General features: G+C 38.5%; 6 protein-coding genes across 6 annotated transcripts; 4 read left to right on the top strand and 2 right to left on the bottom strand.

Moving 5' to 3' along the window:
* LOC104764370 (predicted GPI-anchored protein 58) lies at window positions 306-1,490 on the bottom strand. Its single transcript, XM_010487888.2, has one exon. The coding sequence runs from the start codon at window positions 1,452-1,454 to the stop codon at window positions 504-506; it is 951 nt and encodes a 316-aa protein (XP_010486190.1). The 5' UTR covers window positions 1,455-1,490; the 3' UTR covers window positions 306-503.
* LOC104764369 (predicted GPI-anchored protein 58) lies at window positions 2,426-3,498 on the bottom strand. Its single transcript, XM_010487887.1, has one exon. The coding sequence runs from the start codon at window positions 3,455-3,457 to the stop codon at window positions 2,507-2,509; it is 951 nt and encodes a 316-aa protein (XP_010486189.1). The 5' UTR covers window positions 3,458-3,498; the 3' UTR covers window positions 2,426-2,506.
* LOC104764368 (probable E3 ubiquitin ligase SUD1) lies at window positions 5,315-8,355 on the top strand. Its single transcript, XM_019241225.1, has 8 exons — window positions 5,315-5,557; window positions 5,837-6,412; window positions 6,521-6,988; window positions 7,072-7,259; window positions 7,341-7,640; window positions 7,706-7,857; window positions 7,974-8,125; window positions 8,209-8,355. Exons 1-8 carry the CDS (start codon window positions 5,345-5,347, stop codon window positions 8,314-8,316), a joined length of 2,157 nt encoding a protein of 718 aa, XP_019096770.1. The 5' UTR covers window positions 5,315-5,344; the 3' UTR covers window positions 8,317-8,355.
* On the top strand, window positions 8,343-11,476 carry LOC104764367 (probable E3 ubiquitin ligase SUD1). The gene is made up of 8 exons (XM_019240789.1): window positions 8,343-8,870; window positions 8,979-9,446; window positions 9,530-9,717; window positions 9,799-10,098; window positions 10,164-10,315; window positions 10,432-10,583; window positions 10,667-10,813; window positions 10,916-11,476. The coding sequence occupies exons 1-7, from the start codon at window positions 8,343-8,345 to the stop codon at window positions 10,772-10,774; spliced, it is 1,896 nt and encodes a 631-aa protein (XP_019096334.1). The 3' UTR covers window positions 10,775-10,813; window positions 10,916-11,476.
* LOC104764366 (probable E3 ubiquitin ligase SUD1) lies at window positions 11,946-15,619 on the top strand. The gene is made up of 9 exons (XM_019240788.1): window positions 11,946-12,179; window positions 12,385-12,960; window positions 13,071-13,574; window positions 13,668-13,855; window positions 13,934-14,281; window positions 14,355-14,516; window positions 14,636-14,747; window positions 14,828-14,974; window positions 15,072-15,619. Exons 2-9 carry the CDS (start codon window positions 12,601-12,603, stop codon window positions 15,474-15,476), a joined length of 2,226 nt encoding a protein of 741 aa, XP_019096333.1. The 5' UTR covers window positions 11,946-12,179; window positions 12,385-12,600; the 3' UTR covers window positions 15,477-15,619.
* Window positions 16,402-20,504, top strand: LOC104764365 (aldehyde dehydrogenase 22A1). The gene is made up of 14 exons (XM_010487884.1): window positions 16,402-16,726; window positions 16,849-16,892; window positions 17,138-17,242; window positions 17,362-17,489; window positions 17,592-17,714; window positions 17,814-17,967; window positions 18,210-18,313; window positions 18,397-18,475; window positions 18,547-18,642; window positions 18,753-18,890; window positions 19,247-19,462; window positions 19,573-19,764; window positions 19,872-20,015; window positions 20,103-20,504. The coding sequence occupies exons 1-14, from the start codon at window positions 16,615-16,617 to the stop codon at window positions 20,256-20,258; spliced, it is 1,791 nt and encodes a 596-aa protein (XP_010486186.1). The 5' UTR covers window positions 16,402-16,614; the 3' UTR covers window positions 20,259-20,504.

The following is a 20,821-nucleotide window of genomic DNA, read 5'->3' as shown; positions in this document are numbered from 1 at the left end:
TTTCAAAGCCAACTAAAGAAAAACATAAACGATCTTATTGATATTAGACCAAAACATGGACATACAAACATAATCACTTACACGGAAAATAATTACTTTTAAAAAATAACTTATTATTGCAACATCAACGTATGAAGGGTTTACATAAGCAGTTAATCAGAAATCTAAAATACAATAAATGTATTGGGAACAATATCAGTCAATGATAAGATTGGATCTTCAAAAGCAAGAAACAACATCCTCATAATTCATAAAAAATAAACGCAACAATTGTACACATCTAAACGAAATGATATAAACATATAGTGTATTAATACAAGTGACTGCGAAGCCCATTTATGCCTAATTAAAACGAAATAATACAAAAGAGAAAAAGAAATAGACCAAAAAAACAAGAAAGTGCCAACTACACCACAACCCACGCGTTGCGTGGGGAAGCACCTAGTTTTAAAGAAAACAAACACTTTACATTCTCTAGCGATTCAAAACGCCGTCGTATCTTATCACTTGATCAACGTAGAGATAGCGAGACAGTTACTAACCATCTTCGTAAGCTTGCCGCCCACGTCAGCCAACGGGTTAGGCTCCCCCGCTTCTTCGAAGCCGTCGTTGCACGTGCTGTAGTCCGTCATCGCCGCGCTCAAGTTAGTGTTAACGGTGGCAAAATCACGTGACTTAACGGCGTTAGTCGCGTCTTCCAAATTCGCAAGGGCGTCGTCGTACAGTTCCTTGCAATCATCCGCGGCTAGTTTTTCTACGATGGCCATCGCCGCTCTGGTCGCGTTGACCGAAGCTTGGATCGCGAGAACGAGGACGGAGGACACGTCTGGTTTCAGCTGAGCGGGTAACAGAGGACTAACGGAGGATTCGCATAACGGAGGGAAGTCGGTTTTGCCGCAGATGGTTTTGATCTCCGGAGACAACAATGGCGTATTCAAAATGTTTTTGGCCGAACTCAAAACGTCGATTCCAGATAGTGCAGATGGAGAAGGAGAAGAAGAAGTCTCGAGATCATCTTCCTCAGACGGTGGATTCGAGTCCTCTGGTGACGCCGCGGGGGAGTCGATGTCTGACTCCGCCGGAGTGGGAGCTTCAGGTGACGCTGCGGGGGAGTCGATGATGTCTGACTCCGTCGGAGTGGGAGATTGAGGTGATGCGGCGGGAGAGTCTATATCTGCCTCAGCCGGGGTGGGAGCTTCAGGTGATGCTGCGGGATAGTCTTCTATATCTGTCTCATCAGCCGGAGAATAAGCCGGACTAGTGATCGGATTCATAACTTCGGGTCCCGGAGCTGGTGCAGGAGATGGAGATTCTGATTCGGAGGAAGGTGGAAACACATGGAGTAGAGATCTCGAGCCGACATATTTGGATTCTACGGGGGTTATAAAGATCGTGGCCAAAGTAGAAACCGTGACGATCACGATGATGCGAAGAAAGGTTTTATTCGACTCCATTTTTTTTTTTTCTTTTTTTTCTCTTCCGTTGAGAAAGAAGAAGAAAAAAAGAAAAAAAAAAAGTTTAGGTTTATGAAAGATAAAAAGGGAACAAATAGATGAAAAAATGGAAAAAAATAGTATGGGGATTGGATGAACGTAAATGGCGGCGATTCAATTTTCCAAATTGTAACATTCGTGTTTTCTTAAGACAGGGGTACTTACTAATTAAAATGTGAAGTTTTTTGCGATAAAGTAGGTCAACACGTCAACTTAACCTTTTAACGTATCTTGTATTTAAAAATTTAAACCTTTTTATTCCTTTATTCAATCCAAAATCTAAATTCTAAAAGTATGGCTTTAAAAAACATAGCTATTACCATTTCAAATTTTCTTCCTTTAATCACTAGTTGTAGACCTTTTTTGGAAAAACAATTGAACACGTTAGTTTGAGATTTTTTACTCTAAAATTTTTATAATGTATGAAAACAGTGTTTTATAGGACTTATTTGAATAGTACCGTTTAATCGAAAATCAGCTTAGTTGGACTTCAAGTCATCAGATACATTTGAAATTTGAAACTAATAAGAATTCTACAATATACAACAACTTCCTTTTTTTGTAAAGTTGGAATACACGCGCCCTTTATTTTTTTGGCTTTGTTATACTAAAAATGGACAATAAAAAGTACTAGTACTTTAACTAAGGTAAAAAGAAAAAAAACTTTGAGATTAATTACCATAGTAATAATTAGATAGGAAACAACGTAGAAGGTCACTCTGTTGTACTCAACACTCTGCTCTGCTGCAGACGGTAGCTTGTCTTCAATGAACGGTATCTGGTGGGTTAAAGAGTAGACAATCTGAGTGTAGATCTAGAGCAGGGGATAATCATCCATGGAGTATGACCAACAAGGACTCTTTTGCTTTTTTGTTTGGTTCATAGACTAGAAGTCGATCAAGACATATGNTGCCAACTACACCACAACCCACGCGTTGCGTGGGGAAGCACCTAGTTTTAAAGAAAACAAACACTTTACATTCTCTAGCGATTCAAAACGCCGTCGTATCTTATCACTTGATCAACGTAGAGATAGCGAGACAGTTACTAACCATCTTCGTAAGCTTGCCGCCCACGTCAGCCAACGGGTTAGGCTCCCCCGCTTCTTCGAAGCCGTCGTTGCACGTGCTGTAGTCCGTCATCGCCGCGCTCAAGTTAGTGTTAACGGTGGCAAAATCACGTGACTTAACGGCGTTAGTCGCGTCTTCCAAATTCGCAAGGGCGTCGTCGTACAGTTCCTTGCAATCATCCGCGGCTAGTTTTTCTACGATGGCCATCGCCGCTCTGGTCGCGTTGACCGAAGCTTGGATCGCGAGAACGAGGACGGAGGACACGTCTGGTTTCAGCTGAGCGGGTAACAGAGGACTAACGGAGGATTCGCATAACGGAGGGAAGTCGGTTTTGCCGCAGATGGTTTTGATCTCCGGAGACAACAATGGCGTATTCAAAATGTTTTTGGCCGAACTCAAAACGTCGATTCCAGATAGTGCAGATGGAGAAGGAGAAGAAGAAGTCTCGAGATCATCTTCCTCAGACGGTGGATTCGAGTCCTCTGGTGACGCCGCGGGGGAGTCGATGTCTGACTCCGCCGGAGTGGGAGCTTCAGGTGACGCTGCGGGGGAGTCGATGATGTCTGACTCCGTCGGAGTGGGAGATTGAGGTGATGCGGCGGGAGAGTCTATATCTGCCTCAGCCGGGGTGGGAGCTTCAGGTGATGCTGCGGGATAGTCTTCTATATCTGTCTCATCAGCCGGAGAATAAGCCGGACTAGTGATCGGATTCATAACTTCGGGTCCCGGAGCTGGTGCAGGAGATGGAGATTCTGATTCGGAGGAAGGTGGAAACACATGGAGTAGAGATCTCGAGCCGACATATTTGGATTCTACGGGGGTTATAAAGATCGTGGCCAAAGTAGAAACCGTGACGATCACGATGATGCGAAGAAAGGTTTTATTCGACTCCATTTTTTTTTTTTCTTTTTTTTCTCTTCCGTTGAGAAAGAAGAAGAAAAAAAGAAAAAAAAAAAGTTTAGGTTTATGAAAGATAAAAAGGGAACAAATAGATGAAAAAATGGAAAAAAATAGTATGGGGATTGGATGAACGTAAATGGCGGCGATTCAATTTTCCAAATTGTAACATTCGTGTTTTCTTAAGACAGGGGTACTTACTAATTAAAATGTGAAGTTTTTTGCGATAAAGTAGGTCAACACGTCAACTTAACCTTTTAACGTATCTTGTATTTAAAAATTTAAACCTTTTTATTCCTTTATTCAATCCAAAATCTAAATTCTAAAAGTATGGCTTTAAAAAACATAGCTATTACCATTTCAAATTTTCTTCCTTTAATCACTAGTTGTAGACCTTTTTTGGAAAAACAATTGAACACGTTAGTTTGAGATTTTTTACTCTAAAATTTTTATAATGTATGAAAACAGTGTTTTATAGGACTTATTTGAATAGTACCGTTTAATCGAAAATCAGCTTAGTTGGACTTCAAGTCATCAGATACATTTGAAATTTGAAACTAATAAGAATTCTACAATATACAACAACTTCCTTTTTTTGTAAAGTTGGAATACACGCGCCCTTTATTTTTTTGGCTTTGTTATACTAAAAATGGACAATAAAAAGTACTAGTACTTTAACTAAGGTAAAAAGAAAAAAAACTTTGAGATTAATTACCATAGTAATAATTAGATAGGAAACAACGTAGAAGGTCACTCTGTTGTACTCAACACTCTGCTCTGCTGCAGACGGTAGCTTGTCTTCAATGAACGGTATCTGGTGGGTTAAAGAGTAGACAATCTGAGTGTAGATCTAGAGCAGGGGATAATCATCCATGGAGTATGACCAACAAGGACTCTTTTGCTTTTTTGTTTGGTTCATAGACTAGAAGTCGATCAAGACATATGTTATTATCTTTAGCAATGTTTATGTTTTATTTAATTTAGACAGTAATTAGAGGAAACCAAATTCTGTGAGAGTAGAGACATGTTGTATAGTGTCTACTTTTGACGAGATTAATGGATTTCTTGGTGACGTACGTCTTAAGCACTTTTCTGTTTCGTCTTTGTTTTACCTTAAAAACCATCACCATTTCAAATGTATCTTCCTTTTCCCTTAAGAGTTCTTAGAGAAATGTAGTGTTAAGAGAAATTGTTATATGGTAATAACTTTTAAATATCTAAACTTATGAAGAAATGAAAGGGAAAAACGTTAATTTTGTTAGTTTACAAGCTAGTCCGACATTATGAATGAATTTCATATAATATTGTTAAAGTTTTGATTAGGAATTTTTGTCTTTGTAGTTCTAAAGTACGAAAAATCGGCACATTTAAAAATAAATTTACTTTACTAGTACTAAAGAGTAAAGATAAAATGGGCTTTGGTGGATTTAAAAAAAATAAATTTAAAATATTATTAAAAAAGAGTTGGAAACGTTATTCGCAATTGTGGATTTTACTATTTTAAAAAGAGTAAAATCAAGAACCACCACACACTGTTGTTGTTTATTTTTTTACTTTCTTATTAATACTGAAAACGGATCTTTTACTCTCTGGCCCTTGGTAAAAAGTTTGACTCTACCGTGGTAATTAAATAATAGATGGGAGGGAGGCAACGTCGAAACATCACTCTTCTGTACGTAGAGTCGTAGACTGTAACGCTGTAGCTGTCAACAAAAAAAGCAACAGAGGAATCAAACACATCTATTCTTAATTAAAAAAACATTAATTAATGTTTATGTATATTAAACAATACTATGCCATTTGCCGCTTTAAGGAAGTTGAGAAGAAGAGACTAGAAAGAGAGAAAGAACCAAAAAAAAAAAAGAGGTTTTGCATTTTCCAAAGATGGACGTTTCGCCGGCGATATGCGACCAAAATGTCCCGGCGGAAAACACGGAGGAGAACGAGGAAGATGAAGATTTGTGCCGGATTTGTCGATCACCGGAGGAACCAGGAAACCCATTGAGGTATCCGTGTTTATGTCGTGGGTCTATCAAGTATGTCCACCAAGATTGTCTTCGTCTTTGGTTGAATCGTCGCGGACACAAGAAATGCGAGGTTATTTGCTTACTTTACCCTTTTCCAACAACTTTGTTTCTATCAAGGGTTTTGAGGTTTTGACATTAATTGCTGGGTTTTAAGGGTTTTAGCGATTTCTCTCTATTTTTTTTGTTTTGTGGGTCTGAAGAAGAAATCTCTGGTGCAAGGTTTTGACTTGGCTGATTTTAGGGTTTAACATTAATGTCGAGTTTGTGGTTTTTAATTTCTACTCTCTGTTGTAGGAAGAATCTTGCAACACATATATGTCTAAAATCCCCTCTCTGTTTCCACCCTCAGGTTTGTGGGCGTAGCTACTCATTTGTTCCGGTTTATTCAGAGAATGCTCCGGAGAGGCTTCCCTTTAACGAATTTGTGACTGGAGTGTTATTGAGAGCTGTACGTTACTTGAAATTGATTGTTCCTTGGATTCTTGTGATTCTCTTCAACACCTACTGCTACTCCTTGCATCCTTTGGGCCGAGAATCTGCTGCTGAGTTCCAGAATGGTTTTTGGATGTCTCCCAAGTCGGCTTCTTTGTGTGCTGGTCTGCTGTACAACCTTATGATCGTGTGTTTTATGACCACTGTCACTCTTCTTAGGATGGAGGTAGGAGATCTCAATCTCATGAGATTTCCTGATGGGGTTCACGCTGAGAATCTTCTTCACCTACTAGTACTACAAGGACCTATTGGTGAAGTTGTCAAAATCTTAGGGAAATATATGAAGATCCTTTGTGATTGGTATTTTGTGAAATTCATCCGTCTCTTCGGCCAACCTCATGGATTACTACTATTTGTTCCTCAAAATGTGCCACTTCATGAATTTGGGGTTATCCGGAGGCTCCTTTTCTTTATGGATGATGATGCCTTTGCTGTAAGTTCCCAATTTGATTTTATCTTTCTACTTCATCAATTCTCTTAACTAGCTTAATAAACATAATAAAGAATGTTGAGTTACAAGTTCTGTTTGTATCCCCTATAGGGTCTTGCCATCAGCGTCTATGTGCCTATCCTCTTTGTTCTTCTGCCGTTTTCGATTGGATGGATTGTAATAGCAACTGTTGGAGGCAGCTACTTACCTGGAAACTCGCCTGTTACTCTTGGTTACATAATCATGCTGTCAACTTCCTTTCCAGCCATAGTCAGGTGGTTTTCCCTCGGATTTCACTTCAGAACAGTGATATTGCCATGTCTCTTGTGGGTTTTCTCAGTAGAAGCCTGCAAAAAGCTGTTTTTCATTAAGGATTGCTTCGTCTTGTACTTTAAAATTGGTGTTCTGCCTTGGGTACTTGGATGTTGGCTTGAAATCTGCACCTCCCCTTTGTTTGGAACCACAATGTCCCAGAGGTTTGAGATTCTTTCACAATTCCCAGCCATGATGATCATACGCTGGTGGTCAGGAATCTTCTGTTTGATGATAGCTTTCAGTTACATAGAACTTATCCAGGAGGTAATAGATTTCAATTGTGTTTGATACCAACAGAGCCTTACTCTTATATCATATATTCCCTCATTCTCTTCTTCTTTTGGCAGATCATTCATAAACGAGCCTATTGGTATCTCCTAGATGTCACAGATCCAGACTACAAGATCACCAAACTGAATCTTGAATACACTTTCTTTGTGTTTGCGTCTCATGGGGCCTTGTTGGTGATTTTGTTTCACTTGCCAATGAAAGCAATTACACTTATCAGCCCATCATTTTTCCCTCTTGAGTTATGGTAAGTTTTCTGCGTTTGTTTCCCTCTCAACCTTTTACCTTTATATCATTTCTAATTTCTTGTACATTGAACCAAACACAGGGTCACCGACGAAATGCCTTTTGTTGGTGTATACGTAGTTTATTTCAATCTACTACCATCCGTCTCCCATTGGTTAATCGAACTAGTTAAACCAGTTTTCCGACTCATAATTCACAACTGGCTTATCACTGTTAGTTCTTGGCTTCAGCTAAGTGATTTCTTGATGGTAGTGCCTCCACCAAGAAGGGAGTTCAATGATAATTCATGGGTTTTATTGTATTCCATAGCTGAGGGCTCTGTGGTCATTTCGCATAATTCTCAGAATGCTGAAGAAGATATTAAAGACCAAAGAGATGACAGGTAATTAACTGATATAACAAACTTTTAATAATTTATAGAATTGTTCTGATAAGTTGCAGTTTTAGGTTTCTGCCGAGGATTGCACTGATGTTGGTGCTAGCTGCTTTGAGCCTGTTCCTCTTTAGTACAGCCTTCATGGCTTTGCCAATTTTGTTGGGGAGAGTATTCTTTGACTCTATCTCATTCATCAGGATAAGATTTGGAATCAAACATGACGGTGTGTCGTAGTTTCTTCATCTTGTTTCTTATATATAGACCTTTCTATCTTCTTCCCCCTCTTCTTTACCTTCTTCTAACCTTTTCAGTCTCTCTTTGGAACTCTCGTGATTGTAGATTTATGTGCTTTTTGGATTGGATGTCATATTCTGCGAAGAATCTATATCAGCACTTGCTTTGTATCTGATCATATTCAGAAGGGAAGAACGAATTTGCTTCTCGGATATATCTTGATACGGACAAGAAATGGCCTGTTATTCTCCATCTGGGTAAGAAAAAACTTCCATTTCCACCAAAACCTCTTGGGAAGTATATATGACTTCTAAAACCTTTTGCAAACTCTGATGAACAGATCTCTTTCATACCGGGATTGCTTGGTCTACTTATCGATCTTATGATCATCATCCCATCACGAGTGCCACTAAATGAATCAGCGGTTTACTTCTTGATCCAAGATTAGTTAATTGGGGTAGTGGTGCTTCACATATGGACCTTTCTGGTAAGAAAATCATTANNNNTGGAGTGTTATTGAGAGCTGTACGTTACTTGAAATTGATTGTTCCTTGGATTCTTGTGATTCTCTTCAACACCTACTGCTACTCCTTGCATCCTTTGGGCCGAGAATCTGCTGCTGAGTTCCAGAATGGTTTTTGGATGTCTCCCAAGTCGGCTTCTTTGTGTGCTGGTCTGCTGTACAACCTTATGATCGTGTGTTTTATGACCACTGTCACTCTTCTTAGGATGGAGGTAGGAGATCTCAATCTCATGAGATTTCCTGATGGGGTTCACGCTGAGAATCTTCTTCACCTACTAGTACTACAAGGACCTATTGGTGAAGTTGTCAAAATCTTAGGGAAATATATGAAGATCCTTTGTGATTGGTATTTTGTGAAATTCATCCGTCTCTTCGGCCAACCTCATGGATTACTACTATTTGTTCCTCAAAATGTGCCACTTCATGAATTTGGGGTTATCCGGAGGCTCCTTTTCTTTATGGATGATGATGCCTTTGCTGTAAGTTCCCAATTTGATTTTATCTTTCTACTTCATCAATTCTCTTAACTAGCTTAATAAACATAATAAAGAATGTTGAGTTACAAGTTCTGTTTGTATCCCCTATAGGGTCTTGCCATCAGCGTCTATGTGCCTATCCTCTTTGTTCTTCTGCCGTTTTCGATTGGATGGATTGTAATAGCAACTGTTGGAGGCAGCTACTTACCTGGAAACTCGCCTGTTACTCTTGGTTACATAATCATGCTGTCAACTTCCTTTCCAGCCATAGTCAGGTGGTTTTCCCTCGGATTTCACTTCAGAACAGTGATATTGCCATGTCTCTTGTGGGTTTTCTCAGTAGAAGCCTGCAAAAAGCTGTTTTTCATTAAGGATTGCTTCGTCTTGTACTTTAAAATTGGTGTTCTGCCTTGGGTACTTGGATGTTGGCTTGAAATCTGCACCTCCCCTTTGTTTGGAACCACAATGTCCCAGAGGTTTGAGATTCTTTCACAATTCCCAGCCATGATGATCATACGCTGGTGGTCAGGAATCTTCTGTTTGATGATAGCTTTCAGTTACATAGAACTTATCCAGGAGGTAATAGATTTCAATTGTGTTTGATACCAACAGAGCCTTACTCTTATATCATATATTCCCTCATTCTCTTCTTCTTTTGGCAGATCATTCATAAACGAGCCTATTGGTATCTCCTAGATGTCACAGATCCAGACTACAAGATCACCAAACTGAATCTTGAATACACTTTCTTTGTGTTTGCGTCTCATGGGGCCTTGTTGGTGATTTTGTTTCACTTGCCAATGAAAGCAATTACACTTATCAGCCCATCATTTTTCCCTCTTGAGTTATGGTAAGTTTTCTGCGTTTGTTTCCCTCTCAACCTTTTACCTTTATATCATTTCTAATTTCTTGTACATTGAACCAAACACAGGGTCACCGACGAAATGCCTTTTGTTGGTGTATACGTAGTTTATTTCAATCTACTACCATCCGTCTCCCATTGGTTAATCGAACTAGTTAAACCAGTTTTCCGACTCATAATTCACAACTGGCTTATCACTGTTAGTTCTTGGCTTCAGCTAAGTGATTTCTTGATGGTAGTGCCTCCACCAAGAAGGGAGTTCAATGATAATTCATGGGTTTTATTGTATTCCATAGCTGAAGGCTCTGTGGTCATTTCGCATAATTCTCAGAATGCTGAAGAAGATATTAAAGACCAAAGAGATGACAGGTAATTAACTGATATAACAAACTTTTAATAATTTATAGAATTGTTCTGATAAGTTGCAGTTTTAGGTTTCTGCCGAGGATTGCACTGATGTTGGTGCTAGCTGCTTTGAGCCTGTTCCTCTTTAGTACAGCCTTCATGGCTTTGCCAATTTTGTTGGGGAGAGTATTCTTTGACTCTATCTCATTCATCAGGATAAGATTTGGAATCAAACATGACGGTGTGTCGTAGTTTCTTCATCTTGTTTCTTATATATAGACCTTTCTATCTTCTTCCCCCTCTTCTTTACCTTCTTCTAACCTTTTCAGTCTCTCTTTGGAACTCTCGTGATTGTAGATTTATGTGCTTTTTGGATTGGATGTCATATTCTGCGAAGAATCTATATCAGCACTTGCTTTGTATCTGATCATATTCAGAAGGGAAGAACGAATTTGCTTCTCGGATATATCTTGATACGGACAAGAAATGGCCTGTTATTCTCCATCTGGGTAAGAAAAAACTTCCATTTCCACCAAAACCTCTTGGGAAGTATATATGACTTCTAAAACCTTTTGCAAACTCTGATGAACAGATCTCTTTCATACCGGGATTGCTTGGTCTACTTATCGATCTTATGATCATCATCCCATCACGAGTGCCACTAAATGAATCAGCGGTTTACTTCTTGATCCAAGATTAGTTAATTGGGGTAGTGGTGCTTCACATATGGACCTTTCTGGTAAGAAAATCATTAAACGATGATTTAAACAAGGACGGATCGATGTTTTTTTCTACTGCAGAGCAACTTAATAGATTTGCTTTTTCTTCCTTTATCTCATAGACAATGTTCACACCAGTCAGCTGTTTTGCGACTAAGGCATGGCGGGGGAAGTTTGAGAGAATCAGAACCGTGGGAATCAATAGACTTCCTTCAATGTGGCTGCTTAGAGATGTAATTGGTTCCATCATAAACACACTTCTAACTACGCTCTCCATCCCTTACCTGCTTGCCAAGGCTCTGTTCCCATTGCTTGGATATCCCCAAATCATCAACTCAGCTGTCGAACGGTTTATTTGGCCGGCGTTATTAGCTCTGATCACGGTCTGGTTAATGGCGAAGCTAACACGTGATGTCGTTATCTACCTTCACCGATTGGTCTTCAATGAACGGTATCTGGTAGGTGAAAGAGTGGGCAATCTGACTGAAGAAGATGTAGAGCAAGGGAGATAATCATCCATGGAGGAGTATGACCAACAAGGACTCTTTTTGCTTTTTGTTCATAGACAAGTCAATATGCATGTTATTATAATCTTTAGGTTTCTCACTTTGACAGTAATTAGAGGAAACCAAATTTTGAGAGTAGACATGTTGTATAGTTTCTTTTTTTTTGAACAAGATATATATGGAATTCTTGTTGACGTACGTCTTTAACATTTCAATTTTCCTTCCTTTTAAATATGCGTTCTATTTTGTTGCTCTCAAAGTTATTTTTAGAGAAAAGTAGTATTAAGAGAAACTGTTATATATGGTAATCACTTAATATCTATACAGATGGAGAAATGAAATAAGAAAAGAAGTTAGTTTGTTAATGGCAAAAGACTCACTTTATAATAAAAACGTACTTTTTACTCTGGTAAAAGTGTGACTTGACCGTGGTAATTAATAGATAGAATAGAACTATTCCTGAAGCAACGTACAAACTCATCCTGTACGGGGTACTGTAACACTGTAGGCTGTAGCTGTCACAAAAGCAACAGATGAATCAATAAAACACTTACAAAAAAAAAAAATTATTAGTATAATATACTCGTTTTAAGGTTTGTTACCACTACTATGCCATTTGCCGCTTTAGGAAGTTGAGAGAGCAAAAGAGGTTTTTGCATTTCCAAAGATGGACGTTTCGCCGGCGATATGCGATCAAAATGTTCCGGCGGAAGACACGGAGGAGAACGAGGAAGATGAAGAATTGTGCCGGATTTGTCGATCACCGGAGGAGCCTGGTAACCCATTGAGGTATCCGTGTTTGTGTCGTGGGTCTATCAAGTATGTTCATTAAGATTGTCTTCTTCTTTGGCTGAATCGTCGCGGATACAAGAAATGCGAGGTTTTTGCTTACTTTACCCTTTTCCAAGAACTTTGTTTTTAGGTTTTGAGGTTTTAAGTTTTTTACCGATTTCTCTCTATTTCTGTGGGTTTAATGAAGAATCTCTGATGCAAGATGTTAACTTGGGCTGATTTTAGGGTTTAATTAACGTTTATGTCAAAGTTGTGTGGTTCTTGAATTTGTTACTCTCTGTTTCCACCCTCAGGTTTGTGGGCGTAGCTACTCTTTTGTTCCGGTTTATTCCGAGAATGCTCCGGAGAGGCTTCCCTTTAACGAATTTGTGATTGGATTGTTATTGAGAGCTGTACGTTACTTGAAATTGATTGTTCCTTGGATTCTGGTGATCCTCTTCAACACTTACTGCAGTTCTTTACATCCTTTGGGACGAGCATTTGCTGCTGACTTCCAGAATGGTTTTTGGATGTCTCCCAACTCGGCTTCTTTGTGTGTTGGTCTGCTATACAGCCTTATGATCGTGTGTTTCATGACCATTGTCACTATTCTGAGGATGGAAGTAGGAGATCTAAATCTCATGGGATTTCCTGATGGGGTTCACGCTGAGAATTTTAACCTACTACTACTACAACTACAAGGGGTTATTGGTGAAGTTGTGAAGGTCTTATTCAAATATACGAAGATCCTTTGTGATTGGTATTTTTATAAACTTTTCTATATCTTGGGGCAACCTGGTCGACCAGTACGTTTTCCTCCAAATGCGCCACTTCAAGAATTTGGGGTTATCCGGAGGCTGCTTTTCTTTATGGATGATGATGCCTTTGCTGTAAGTTTCCAGTTTTACGCTTGTTTATCAATTCTCTTCGTTCCTGCATCTTAATAACTATAGTAAAGAATGTTGAGTAACAACTAACAAGTCCTGTTTGTTCCCTATAGGGTCTTGCCATCAGCGTATATGTGTCTATCCTCTTTGTTCTTATACCATTTTTGATTGGATGGACTGTATTAGCAACTGTTGGAGGCAGCTATCTATTCGGAAACTCTCCTGTTATTCTTGGAAGCATAATGATGCTGTCAGTTTCCTATGCTTACTTTGGATTCCTCTTCACTCTTCGTCATTACTCATTTCCAGCCATAGTCAGGTGGTTTTCACTGGGGTTTCACTTCATAACAGTGATATTGCCATGTCTCTTGTGGGGTTTCTCAGTAAAAGCCTGCAAAAACTTGTTTCTCGTTAAGGATGCTCTCGTCTTGTGCTTCAAAATTTGTGTTCTGCCTTGGATGATTGGATGGTGGCTCGAAATCTGCACCTCCCCATTGTTTGGAACCACAATTTCCCGAAGATTTGAGATTCTTTCACACTTCACACTGATCCTTCGTTGGTGGTCAGGGTTCTGTTGCTTGGTAATTGCAGACTCTTACAGGGAACTCATCCAGAAGGTAATAGTTTAAATTTCTGTTTCACTATCATCCCAACGGATCTTGTTCTTTTATTAGAATTATATTTTCCTTATTTTTTCTTCTTCTTTACAGATCATTCATAAACGAGCCTTTTGGTATCTCCTAGATGTCACAGATCCAGAGTACAAGATCACCAAATTGAATTTTGGTTACACTTTCTTTGTGCTGGCTTCTCATGGGGTATTGTTGGTGATTTTGGCTCACTTACCAATTAAAGCAATCACTCGTATCAGCCCATCATTTTTCCCTCTTGATTTATGGTAAGCTTGGTGCGTTTGCTTCCCTCTGGTCCTTACCTTATATCGTTTTTAATTTCTTGTATCTTGACCAAAACGCAGGGTTACCCAAGAAAAGCCATTTTTTGGTGCATACTCAATTTATATCAACCTAATAAGATACGGTATCGAATGGTTAATCGATCAAAATAAACCAGCTATCCAAATCGTAATTCACAACTGGATTACAACTGTTAGTTCTTGGCTTCAGCTGAGAGATTTCTTGCTCGTAAATCCCCGAGGAGAGGGCTTTCACCGTGCTGATCAGAATGTGAGACCAATGATGGAACCAAGAAGGCCATATGATATTAATCGAATGTTTCTATTGTATACCATAGCTGAAGGCTCAGTGGTCATTATGCATGAATATCAGAATACTGAAGATGAGGATCACGACCAAAGAGATGACAGGTAAAGGTAGTTAATAGAAATACACAATATTTTCATAAAGTCATAGAACTGTTGTGACAAGTTGCACTTTCAGGTTTCTTCCGAGGATTGCATTGATGTTGGTGCTAGCCGCTTTGAGTTTGTTCCTCATGAGCACAGCCTTCATGGCTTTGCCTATTTTGGCGGGAAGAATTTTCTCTCACTCTATTTCTTTCATCATGCTAAGATTTGGAGTCAAACATGACGGTTTGTTGTTGTTTTTTCTTAGACCTTTTTTCTTCTATATGCTTCTAATCTTTTTAAGTCTCTAATTGAAAATCTCGTGATTATTGTAGATTTTTGTGCTTTTTGGATTGGATGTTTTATCCTGCGAAGAATCTATATCAGCACTTGCTTTGTATCTGATCATATTCAGAAGGGAAGAACGGATTTGCTTCTCAAGTATATCTTGATACGGACAAGAAATGGCCTGTTTTTCACCATCTGGGTAAGAAAAGAACTTCCATTTCCACCAAAACCTCTTGGGAAGTATGACTTCTAGAACCTTTTGCAAATTCTGATGAACAGATCACTGTCATACCGGGATTGCTTGGTCTACTTATCGATCTTATGATCATCATCCCATCACGAGTGCCACTAAATGAATCAGCGGTTTATTTCTTGATCCAAGATTGGTTAATTGGGGTAGTGGTGCTTCACATATGGACCTTTCTGGTAAGAAAATCATGAAACGATGATTTAAACAAGGCCTGAGCTTTTTTTCTACTGCAGAGCAACTAATGTATTTGCTTTTTGTTCCTTTATCTCATAGACAATGTTCACACCAGTCAGCTATTTTACGACTAAGGCATGGCGGGGGAAGTTTGAGAGAATCAGAACCGTGGGGATCAATAGACTTCCTTCAATGTGGCTGCTTCGAGATGTGATTGGTTCCATCGTAAACACACTCCTAACTACACTCTCCATCCCTTACCTGCTTGCCAAGGCTCTGTTCCCGTTGCTTGGATATCCCCAAAGCATCAACTCAGCTGTTGAACGATTTATTTGGCCGGCGTTATTAGCTCTGATCACGGTCTGGTTAATGGCGAAGCTAACACGTCATGTTATTATCTACCTTCACCAGATGGTCTTCAATGAACGATATCTGGTAGGTGAAAGAGTGGACAATCTGACTGAAGAAGATGTAGAGCAAAGGATAATCATCTATGGAGTATGACCAACAAGGACTCTTTTTGCTTTCTGTTCATAGACAAGTCGATATGCATGTTATTATTATCTTTAGGTTTCTCACTTTTACAGTAATTAGAGGAAACCAAATTTTGAGAGTAGAGACATGTTGTATAGTGTTTTTCTTTTGACGATAACTAGGTAGCAACCCGCACATAGTGCGGTATAAAATAATTATTTAATATTTTTACTGTAATTTTTATTTACAAAATCTATTATATTTATGGGTAATTGAAATATTTAAAATTCGATTGTGTAGTATATATGTATAAAAAAATTTGTATAATAATTAAAATTTAACTCGTGAGAGTTATTATAATATCAATCTTATATTATTATATCATATGAACAAAGGGTTTTTAAAATTCATTTTAGGATTTTATGAAAATATAATTAAAGGATATAATTAAGTAAAAAGGATAATATAAAAATTTAATTTTGGGTGTTAATTGTATTTTTGGAAAAATACAATGGTAAATAAATGTAAATAATTTTAAAAGCTGATGACAAAAAAAAAAGAGTGTCCCGACACCTCTCATATTATAATGGTGACACCTCGTGACACCTTAGCTTTTTTGCCAAAATGTTCCTTGATATATAGGGGATATGGAATTCTTGTTGACAGTTTTCTACGCTTTGGAGCCTTCGATTTTAGTTTAATTTGAAACAATATGAACCACTCGGTTCAAATTTTTGGTTTAAACACTTTAACTCGGTTTAACAAACGCAATTACGCACCACATATATTATATATGTCGCGTGTTGATTAATTATTTCGTTCATGTTCTTGGCGTGTAGCTTTCAACGTGGACGCTCGTTTTTATAAGGGTAACGCAGTACTTTTAAAATTAATCTTAATTCTACTTGAAATTACCCTTAAAGTTTCCAAAAATTACCACCCGTACCATTCTCACAGTTCCAGTGGACTCGAAAACCAGAAATGAGAAAACAAACAAAAAAGGCGATTCAAAGCAGAGAATATTAAAAAAAATCCATCATCTGCTCTTCGTTGATTCCTATTTCCATTTTTCCGATTTGACGGAGACGCCGAGATTTATCCTTCTTCGACGTTGTCGCCTCGGTGGAATCGCAAAGCCCTAGCGGAGGAATCTTTGAACATTTTAAAAATGCCGTTCTGGTGGCCACTGATCGTTCTCGCCTTCGCTTACGCGATCTGCAAGTTCCTTCTTATGCTCATTCCTCCCAATGTTCCTTCCATTGACGTTGACGCATCCGATGGTATCTTTCCTTCTCTGTCTGTACCACCTCCTCCTTTCCTCTAATGGCTTTTTTGCTCGGTTGTTTTCAGTACTGCGTGGATGTTTGATTTATTGGTTTTTAATATGAAATTTTGGAAACAGTGTTGGCTCATGGGAAAGAGACGGAGGAGAATAGCTTCATCTATGTGAGTTCTTCTATCCTCGTTGTTGTTGTTATAAGATTTAAGCTGTTGGTCGTATATATATTCTCCTATTGTTTTGGTTTAGGACTTAGGTATCAGTCATTCATCTCAGTACTATGAAAATTAACTCATGATTTCCATATTTGTCCACTGTAGTTGATTTATCATGATAGCCAATTAATTGTTAAATCAGTTGTTCTTGTGTATTAGCATACTGAATCATAAGTTCTCTTTGACATTGGCTTTAGATTCCTCCGAGAGGAAGGAGCCAACAGTCAGACAAAAAAGTTCAATGCTATGAACCTGCCACAATGAAATATCTGGGATATTTCCCTGCTCTGTCCCCCGCTGAGGTTAGTAACTGCTGTCCCTTCTGTGAAGAACTTATGTTATCTTTAAATCTCAATCGAATGGATCTCTCTAGGCGATTCACCTTATCCTGACATGTGATTTACATTTTTGTGTGTTTCAGGTGAAGGAGCGAGTAGCACTATCAAGGAAGGCTCAAAAAACTTGGGCTCAAAGTAGCTTCAAGCTTAGAAGGCAGTTTCTGCGGATTCTTTTGAAGTACATTATTGAACACCAAGAGCTTATATGCGAGTAAGGATTTGTTTCTGTGTTACTGAGTGGTTTGATATACAGCTTTTTGCTTTCTCTCGGTACTTTTTATCAAATGATGCTAATATATCACCCGTTATTTAGAGTCTCTTCACGTGATACTGGAAAGACTATGGTAGATGCGTCTCTGGGAGAAATAATGACTACTTGTGAGAAAATTACTTGGCTTCTTTCTGAGGGCGAACGATGGTTAAAGCCTGAATCTCGGTAATTCAATCATAGCATGTTTAAATATCAGTATGAATCGTAGTTCTTCCTTGATTCTTGCACAGAGATGATTTCAAGTCAAATTTAATTTGTCTGCAGGTCTTCAGGAAGAGCGATGCTTCATAAAATATCAAGAGTAGAGTTCCATCCCCTTGGTGTCATTGGAGCTATAGTCCCATGGAATTATCCCTTCCACAATATTTTCAATCCTATGCTGGCTGCAGTCTTCTCTGGGAATGGTATTGTTATTAAGGTAAACTGCTAAGTCTTTTTTTCTATTTTTATAGCTCGCTGACCCTTTTGATTATAGATTTGCCAAGGCAATGCCATTCATATGTATTCCATATTTGAATAAGTTAGCATGTTACTGTTTATATGATGTTAACATCGTGAGCAATGCAACCACTGAGAGGAAGTTGATTAGAATTCTTCAAAGCATATATCTTTCTTTAGATTTTGTATATGTTTCTGATAGTTAAAACACCTTTTCTGCAGGTTTCAGAACACGCTAGCTGGTCAGGATGCTTTTACTTCCGCATTATCCAGGCAGCTTTAGCTGCTGTTGGAGCACCTGAAAATCTAGTCGATGTGATAACAGGGTCTGTGTATTTTACTTATGGAATTCTCCTTAGCATGCATGTTGGTATTAAGTTGATTTCATCAATTAACACATTCTTTGCAGGTTTTCGGAAACCGGAGAAGCACTTGTCTCGTCTGTCGATAAAATGATATTTGTTGGATCCACAGCTGTTGGCAAGATGGTATAGTCTTCAGACTTGGTTCTTCATTCTAATCAGTTTATTACGAGTTGTACTTATGCAATATGTTGCAGATAATGAGAAATGCTGCCGAGACATTGACACCTGTCACTCTCGAGCTTGGTGGTAAAGATGCATTTATCATATGTGAAGACGCAGATGTCTCACATGTAAGTGTTCTTTCTGTGTCATGGTACTCTCTTCTGTGCTTTTATGGTTTATTATTGGAAAAAGGAGGGTGTCCCCTTGATAAAACTAATGCTTCTGTTGTACAATATAGGTTGCACAAGTGGCTGTTAGGGGCACTCTTCAGTCAAGCGGGCAAAACTGTGCCGGTGCTGAAAGATTCTATGTTCACAAAGAAATTTACAGTGCATTCATTAGCCAAGTAAGCAAGATTGTGAAGTCAGTTTCTGCGGTAAGTGCTCTGTGATTAAATAAACGGATAACAAGTGCGTGCCATTTAGTTTGATCCTTATTATAAACAGAAATTCAGGCGGTTTCTGATACTTGTTTGTCTTGTGATTTGTTTGTCATCTTGACTCCAGCCTCTTTATTAGAAATGTCGTAATGGGTTTTGTTTTCACCACCCTCGAATCCTATTCCTATGTTTCCTACTAGTATATGTAAGCCACATAGGAGGTTAACTGGCATTGTGATATGTGATGCTGTGGACGTTTGAGTTAACCAAAAATCTATTACTTCCGGCCACATTAGTCTTCTCTTTCTCAAATTTTCTCCTATGTTCTTATTGAAATCCTTCTTTTACATCAGGGTCCTCCTCTAACTGGGAGGTATGACATGGGTGCTATATGTTTGCAAGAGCACTCTGAGCACCTACAGAGCCTTGTAAATGACGCCTTAGACAAAGGAGCAGAAATTGCAGTCCGTGGCAGCTTTGGTCATCTAGGCGAAGATGCAGTCGAACAATATTTTCCTCCAACTGTTCTCATCAATGTAAACCACAACATGAAAATAATGAAAGAAGAGGTATGTGACCTTACCTTCATTGGTTCGTCTTGCTTCTGTTGCTGCATGTTGGTGCATCACACAATGCACACTCTGAGTTCTTAAGATATTTATTAATGTGTGAGAATCAGGCCTTTGGACCAATAATGCCGATCATGCAATTCAGCACCGATGAAGAGGCAGTAAAGCTGGCGAATGATTCACGTTATGCACTTGGCTGTGCTGTTTTCTCTGGAAGCAAAAGTCGTGCCAAACTAATCGCTTCTCAGATTCAGTGCGGTGTTGCTGCTATCAATGACTTTGCATCAAACTACATGTGCCAGGTACTCATCACTGGCTTTAGCCTAGGATTTTACCTCTGGAAAAGAGAAAAAAAGGTTAACCATCATTTCCATGATTAAGCGTAAGACTTTCTCTTTTGGTTTTGCAGTCGCTCCCGTTTGGAGGTGTAAAAGATAGTGGGTTTGGAAGGTTTGCTGGTATAGAAGGTCTAAGAGCATGCTGCCTCGTGAAATCCGTGGTTGAAGATAGATTTTGGCCACTCATCAAAACCAAGATTCCAAAACCTATTCAGGCAAGTTTTTTTTTTAACAAACACTGAAAATCTAATCTGATTATCTTAATTATTTGTTAACATTTCTCTGTGATGGTCATATCACAGTACCCGGTAGCAGAAAACGCGTTTGAATTCCAGGAGGCACTAGTGGAAACACTTTACGGACTCAACATTTGGGACCGGCTAAGATCCCTAATTGATGTCCTCAAGTTCCTTACGGATCAGAGCTCTAACGTCAGCAGAACTAGAAAGAGCCACTGAAGACCAATGACGAACAACTTGGTGTCCACATAAAACATTTTTACTCTTTACATGCGTCACCTGAGTTGCTGATATTGCAAGCTAATTTTTTGGTTATTACTTATTATTTTTGGTGAGCCTTTTGGGTTTTACATACAAGCCTCAGAAAGACTCGGTTTGGCTGGGAAGGGCGATTTGTGACTTTGTGACTTGTGAAATATTTGAAATGCACTTTTGCTTATAATAGGAAACTGTCATTTTGGTTTCTTCAAATCCTCCATTCATTACTTTAATTTTAATGTATACCTGCAATTGTAAATTAATTGAATATAAATTAATATATGAGTTGTAATGCTGTCAAAATAATAATATATATGAGTTGTAAATGAAATATTATTATTTTAAAATTTCTCTTTGTTTATAATTAATTATATCTAGAGCTATTACTATTTTTAAATTCTTTAATATCACACATATTTAATATAATAATATAATAATACATAAATGTTAATAATTTATGAAAAAGTTATGTAAGATTTAGTTTTGTCAAACTACTTTAGTTTTGTTTGGGTGAAAGTAATCTA

Source organism: Camelina sativa, chromosome 19 (assembly GCF_000633955.1).
Source record: "Camelina sativa cultivar DH55 chromosome 19, Cs, whole genome shotgun sequence".
Classification (NCBI taxonomy): domain Eukaryota; kingdom Viridiplantae; phylum Streptophyta; class Magnoliopsida; order Brassicales; family Brassicaceae; genus Camelina; species Camelina sativa.
The sequence above is the reverse complement of the archived record's forward strand: the minus strand, read 5'-3'. Positions and strand labels throughout refer to the sequence as shown.